We start from the raw sequence: 7,645 nt of genomic DNA on the forward strand, positions 1-7,645 counted from the left end.
CACACCACACCACACCACATCACACCACACCACACCACAAAACACCCCACCCAACTACACCACACCACACTCCATACTACTACACCACACCACACCTCACCACACATCACACCACACCACACTACCCCACACCACATCACACCACACCACACCACACCACACCACACCACACCACACCACACCAAAAAACACCCCACCCAACTACACCACACCACACTGCCCCTCACATCACTACACCACTCTACACCACACCACACCACACCACACCACACCACACAACACTACACCACACCACACCACACACCACACCACACCACACACCACATCACACCACACCACACCACACCACAAAACACCCCACCCAACTACACCACACCACACTCCATACTACTACACCACACCACACCTCACCACACATCACACCACACCACACTACCCCACACCACATCACACCACACCACACCACACCACACCACACCACACCAAAAAACACCCCACCCAACTACACCACACCACACTGCCCCTCACATCACTACACCACACCACACCACACCACACCACAAAACACCCCACCCAAATACACCACACCACACTGCCCCTCACATCACTACACCACTGTACACCACACCACATCACACCACATCACACCACGCCACACCGCACCTCACATCACTACACCACTCTACACCACACCACATCACACCACACCACATCACACCACACCACACCACACCACACCACACGCCCCTCACATCATTACACCACACTACACCACACCACATCACACCACAATGTACAAAAGGATGCCGTGCAATATAATACACTATTTGATAGTATATAATACAGTAGCATTCACTAGTATATTGAAATTTCTTTTCTCTTCTCTTTCTTTAGGAAAGAAAAACAGCTGTCGAGACAACCGAGTGTGGAAACAGAGATTGCAGGTAAGTCAGAGAGTTATGATGGTTCGTGAGGGGGTTATGATGGTTAATGATAGTTAGTTAGGGAGTTATGATGGTTAGTGATAGTTTACCAGATTGTTATGTTGCTTAGCGGTAGTTGGTCAGAGAGTTATGATGGTTAGTTAGGGAGTTATGATAGTTAGTGATAGTTAGTCAGTGAGTTATGATAGTTACTGGTAGTTGGTTAGAAAGTTATAATGGTTAGTGATAGTCAGAAAGTTATGATGGTTAGTTAGGGAGTTATGATAGTTAGTGATAGTTAGTCAGAGAGTTATGATGGTTATAGCTTGTTCACTTTCGTCTGACCATGGTTAAAGCAAGATAAAATGAAATCGTTCTGTTTAATCTTCTCAGATCTCTACATATGGATCTAAAAGTTCAATGACCAACAGAATTTAAAAGCCTTTTCATAAAGGTCACTGCAAACTAAGGTTCTGACACATTTTCTTTGATGTAAGCCAAAAGCGGGTCAAAAAAATGATAAGGGATTTACAGCCTACAGCTAAAAAAATTTTAAGTTGACATATTTTCCTCAACACTACACTTTAACGTTCAGTTCACCTGGAGAAACATGATTCAAGAGACGGGGTGGGCAATCTTCAAGACTCATGTGGAGCACGTGGAGACGTCTAGACAGATGGGGAATGAAGTTTACAAGCTTACACTGAAAATTATTAATTATTTTAGTGATCCTGTGTATGCATCCAAAGAGCGGTTTTTAATAAAGGGCTCAAAGAGAAGAACTTTTTTATTACAGGAACAAGATTTTTAAAAAATAATTTTTGTGTGATTGCTGGCCTGCAGAAGTGCCATGCAAATTTTCGTGGGCGCAGGTAAATTAATAAATGAGCTAGAATTTTTTTTAAACGTGGACAGACAAAAGTGAACCAGCTATTGTCAGAGAGTAATGATTGTGGAGGGAAATCCTACGAGATCAGAGAAGCAGCCGTAATGAGTCAATGTGCTCCGACACGGTGGAATCAGGTGCTGCATAATTTAATATTATGATGTACTGCTAATCTATTTGTCCCTTGCTGTGTTCTGTCTACATATCTTGTATCACTAATCCACTTGTCCCGTGTTCTGTCTACATATCGTGTATCACTAATCCACTTGTCCCGTGTTCTGTCTACATATCTTGTATCGTTAATCCACTTGTCCCGTGTTCTGTCTACATATCTTGTATCACTAATCCACTTGTCCCGTGTTCTGTCTACATATCTTGTATCGTTAATCCACTTGTCCCGTGTTCTGTCTACATATCTTGTATCGTTAATCCACTTGTCCCGTGTTCTGTCTACATATCTTGTATCGTTAATCCGCTTGTCCCGTGTTCTGTCTACTTATCGTGTATCACTAATCCACTTGTCCCGTGTTCTGTCTACATATCTTGTATCATTAATCCACTTGTCCCGTGTTCTGTCTACTTATCGTGTATCACTAATCCACTTGTCCCATGCTGTGTTCTGTCTAGATATGATGTTTTGCTAATCCACTTGTCCCTTGCTGTGTTCTGTCTACATATCGTCTATCGTTAATTCACTTGTCCCGTGTTCTGTCTACTTATCGCGTATCTTTAATCCACTTGTCCCATGCTCTGTTCTGTCTACATATCTTGTATCATTAATTCACTTGTCCCGTGCCGTGTACCCACACAGAGAAGAAGCACACGCCACTGCACGTGCAGAGAACACACGAGGATTACGATGCATCCGGTCTGGTCAGCTGGAGCCCGTACAGAGCCGCAGACGACACAGCTCTTATCTCCCTTCCTAACGCACAGGTACGTGTGGTGAATATGGTTCTTATCTCCCTTCCTAACGCACAGGTACATGTGGTGAACATGGTTCTTATCTCTCTTCCAAACGCACAGGTAAATGTAGTGAACGTGTATCATAACTCTCTTCCCAATGCTCGGGTATGACAAAGGCAATCCTCATTCATCTCTCAGGGAGAAGTATTTCTCTGTGTGTTTACAAGAGATACCTATTAGTTTAAAAAACGATATCGCATCCACAGGTCAGATTCAGTCCGCCTTCTAAGGATGCTGGCCTGTGCACAATAATATCAAATAGCTCTCCGCTTTGCCCCTAGTTTATTATTATTAGTAGTAGTAGTAGTAGTAATAGTATATTATTAGTATTATTATTATTAGTATTATTATTATTATTATTATTATTATTACCACTAATTTTTATTTTTATCATCATCATTATCATCATCGTCGTCATCATCATCATCATCATCATCATCATCCTCATCATCATTATTACTAGCATATCATTATTGCTTTATTATTATTATTATCATTATTACTATTATTATTATTTTACGATTTTTATTATTATTGTTATTATTTTCCTTTTTATTATATTATTTTTATTATTATTATTGTTATTATTATTATTATTATTAATAGATTACTATCTTTACACAGGTAAACATTTCTTCAGAATTTCTTATTTTTTCTTCTGATTCCCACTTTGCAATATGTTTTTTCGTACTCAGCAGACAAACTTGTCGACAAAACCGCCGAAGCATGAGAAGATTACAACTTCCACCTTTTCTGAATCTCTACCTTCGAGCTTACGAACAAACTTCTACACAAACCAACCTGGTGAGCCTATTGTGATCAACTCCAGGAACCTGGCTTCGAACCATCCACCTTCAGAGACTCAGTCGGGAACTGTTCCTCCCCCCGGGCACCCTGTGACGGCCGCGAACTACGTCTCCCGAGGAACGTTCCAGAACCCTCTCTATGACTCGTCCACCATGGACAGATATTCCGACCCGTACCAGGGGATGAATTCGTTCCAAGCGATCCCGGCTAGCGGCGGCCCAAACACATCAACCGCCCGGCAAGGTGGAGGGTACAGGGATGGGGATGGTAGGTCTCCCAGACTGGCTCAGAGTGACCGCTACTCTAGCAGTCCCCGGGACCAAACGTCCGGCGTGATTGACGTGAGAGAGCATAACGCCCCCCGCAGCGGTCAAGTCCCGAACCAGGACGTGGTGGACGTGATCTCAGACAGCGTGCGGCCCGGGGCGTCCCCTCAGCCGCTCATCAACAGTCTCCGCGAGGAGTTACAGGCGCTGTCCAGCAAGAAGATGGTTGGGAAAAGTTCACTGAGTCACGGTGGCGACAGAGAGGATGCTGGGAACTCAGACCACAGTCAAACGGAGCCGGGGTCGAAGACAAATGGTTCCACCCGGACACACGGCCTGGGGGAGGGGTCGTCTGGGTGGGGGTCCATGCCGCGTCGGCGGACAGACATCTAACGTGTTGTGTGGGGGTCCATACCGCGTTGACGGACAGACATTTAATGTGTTGTGTGGGGGTCCATGCTGCGTAGACGGACAAACATCCAACGTGTTGTGTGGGGGTCCTTGCCGCGTTGACGGACAGACATTTAACACTTTGTGGTCCCTTGGCGCAATAATGCGATAGTGAAAATGATCTCTTCCGGTCACCTAGCACAGTTCTGTGTCTAGCCCGAGAGGTCCATTGCTGTCACTCTCTTGGCTGGGTGACCAGATTGGATATTTTGTACTGCTGGCTGTGTAACTGCAAAGTGTTAACATGCTCTGTCGTTGTCCATGCCATGTCGATGGACACACATTTAACGTGCCTGTCACTATTTTGTGTGTACTTATTAACATAAACTATTTTAAATAAAGAAAATAGTTTATTTTATAAATTGGAAACCTTTTGGTAATCAAAATGTTGATTTCTGTATATGTTTAACATTGTTAGTTAATACTATAAACCTTGATGCAGACTTCCCTTGTGGTGAAAACTGTTGATGATGTTGACTCATTCCTGGTTGTATTTCAGCAAACATCATTTTGTATGTTATTGTAAAATTCATTTCCATGATTAACAGGGAGAAGGGTGAAGGAGCTACAATGTTCTTTTCAGGCAGCTTCTTAATTAAATAACACAATTATACAACAACTTATGAATGGGACCAGATTTTAATATCAATAAAGTTTAATTGTGGTTTTATAAACTGTTGTGATTTTACGTTACTCACTTAACTTTATCATGCTCGACACTACACAGTCGGTCAATACCAAAGCGCTTGCTTGCCATTTGGTCGCTTCTAAGGACAAGCGGGCTAACCCGGATTTTGGAGGTTTCAAGAAATCTTGACCCACACCAAAAGTGGGCATTGCCCTACCTATAGGAGAAGTTTGGTTTCATTGATGAGTATATTTGTTTGGTTATAGAGAAAACTGTCCTTGTTTTTTAAAGAAACTGAACGGGGGGCAAAAACTTTAGCTTCAATTTTCTCAGAACAGCATTTTTCGGGATAGCCCCCTTGAGCTTAAAAGCGATCGTTTTAAGTCCAGCATCATATTGTCACCTATTGATTTTGGAATTATTTTGTTTTTTAGACGGGATAAGCACCAACAATGACGTGAGACTCTTTAGTGACACATTTCCATGGTTTGTTTTCCTACATAACGATGACGTGAGTGGCAGCGTGGTGAAGTCGGGCTTTTGTCACTACCGTGGAATTGAAGAGAGTGACATATTTCAACTCGTTTTGCAATTTATATAAAATTTGTTTTTTGGCTCGACACCTTTTACGTCCATTTAAGAACGCATTCATGTGTAAATTTTACTGAAAAAGTTGATTAAAATATGCACAAAAATTGTACATTTTCATTTTCCATGGACTCTCAAGCTATTAAAATGTCCAAATTTTGGTGGCCATTTTCTCGCTACTGTTATGTCTGAAACGAGGTGACCCCCCACTTTAACCAATCACATATATCTCAACTTGTACTCAAGATAAATGGGTATTTTAAAAAATCCAAATAAAAAAAAATAAAAACTTTTAAGATGTTACCAATAACTCCCCATGCCCAAAAACTGACGAGCGGCTGATTCCACTGTGTTGTGACACTTATAGCGCTCCAATTCCTCTGCTGTTGAAGATTTAGATGTACTTAACACAAACAGTGTGCCTCAACTGTTTTGCCTTTTTCACCTTTTTCACCTTTTCCAGTAGTAAATTGTTTCCACTTTTGTGGGTCTTCTGTCACTTTTGTTTTTCGTGAATTCAGCGGCTGTATATCCACAACTGACTCACATCGTCACTAGAGCTGAAAGTGTCTGCTCATGCTTGAATGTTTTGCTCAAGACAAACCAAAGACATGAACCGGCGCTCTGTGAAGTGCTCATCGACACATCTTTTTCCTGCCTGTAGCATTTGCAAACAGTTTTTAAAAATGATGAAATGGTAGGGGTCAAGTGTAACGCCCCTATCAACGCTGTTAGGTTATTTAAGAGGTAGGACCTCTGAGTTTAACGTCCATCCCCGAAAGGACAGAGCGAAGTGGGAAATTCGTGTAAAGTGCCTTTCCCAAGGAAACAACGTCAGACCGAGCAGATTCTCAAACCGAACTGTTTTAATCAGTCTGGACAAAATACTAACTCAAGCGTGTGTATGTCCGCAGTAATTAAGGTTCTGTGTTGACTTGTGTTTGGGAACCCTAAGAAAACATAACATCACAACTGAAAGAGCTGCGGAGCTGGCCCACCATAGAAAACTGCCTCTCCCCTCGACGCTTAACGGCAACAGAGGATGAAAAAGTAAAAGTAAAGTAAAGTTGACTTGTGTGTTGGAACTACTCTGTCCACTCAACATTCGTGTACAATCAGTCTTGGTAAATGTTTGGTTCTTTGTATGTTGTCTCAACAAAAAGTAGTAGTAACTATTCTACTTTATTTAATTACTTTGCAAATGTTGTGACTGAGAAAACAGCAGGTAGAGATGAGCCAGTTAGCAACTGTATACAATTTTGTCCTTCACTCTGTCTCCTCAACTGATGTCGATTTCAAAATCTGATCAAATTTGTTTGTCATGTGTCTAAAGGATGAAAATTTAAAGGTTCTACTTTTTTTTGTAGTAAAAGAAGATAACGCATATTAAAATAATATTTCTGGACTGAAAATTTAACTTCTTTGACTATCAGCATATTATTAGTCTCTAAATGAAATATGCAAAGAAAATGATTGTGAACGCAACATCAGGCTCACATACAGAAACAAGAAACAGTTATCTCACACTAGCATGTGTATATATATATATAGACAGACACAGGGTTGTGAGTGGCACTAGCATGTCGAGTAGATTTACACACGCTAACTGTGAATTGTGACTGGCTCAGTATGTTCATGGAGATTACAGCGACGCTCTCGAATTATTAGGGGAATCACCGTTTCTCTTATTATTTCAAACTTCCTCGCAAACTTCCCTCCGTGTGTGTAATGTTCTGTCAAGGAACCAAGCTGTTAATGTTGCTGGTAAAAACTGATTTTGTACTTAATAGGACGTGAAGTAAAAGAGACATTAATTTACAGATAACAAATTCATCACCCATGAGCTTAGTGTATAATTTTTGCTTTTCTGTTTTAATGTTTCCTTTTTGTTAATTGTCTTGTGTTTTAACGTTCCTGTTTAACGTTACTGTTTTGTTTATTGTCATGTGTTTTAACGTTACTGTTTTGTTTATTGTCTTGTGTCTTAACGTTACTGTTTTGTTTATTGTCTTGTGTCTTAACGTTACTGTTTTGTTTATTGTCTTGTGTTTTAACGTTACTGTTTTGTTTATTGTCGTGCGTTTTGACGTTACTGTTTTGTTTATTGTCTTGTATTTTACTGATCTGTGGA

General features: G+C 41.2%; 1 protein-coding gene across 1 annotated transcript in view; it reads left to right on the forward strand.

Moving 5' to 3' along the window:
- Positions 1-4,969, forward strand: part of LOC101850206 (mucin-17) — a gene marked incomplete in the record, with an annotated part of 71,313 nt that extends 66,344 nt beyond the window's left edge. The window contains 3 exon segments of the mRNA XM_035972563.1: positions 895-944; positions 2,621-2,745; positions 3,471-4,969. Of these exon segments, the coding sequence (XP_035828456.1) occupies positions 895-944; positions 2,621-2,745; positions 3,471-4,241 (946 nt within the window).
- Positions 4,970-7,645: the final 2,676 nt, after the last annotated feature.

Source organism: Aplysia californica, unplaced genomic scaffold (assembly GCF_000002075.1).
Source record: "Aplysia californica isolate F4 #8 unplaced genomic scaffold, AplCal3.0 scaffold00741, whole genome shotgun sequence".
Lineage (NCBI taxonomy): Eukaryota > Metazoa > Mollusca > Gastropoda > Aplysiida > Aplysiidae > Aplysia > Aplysia californica.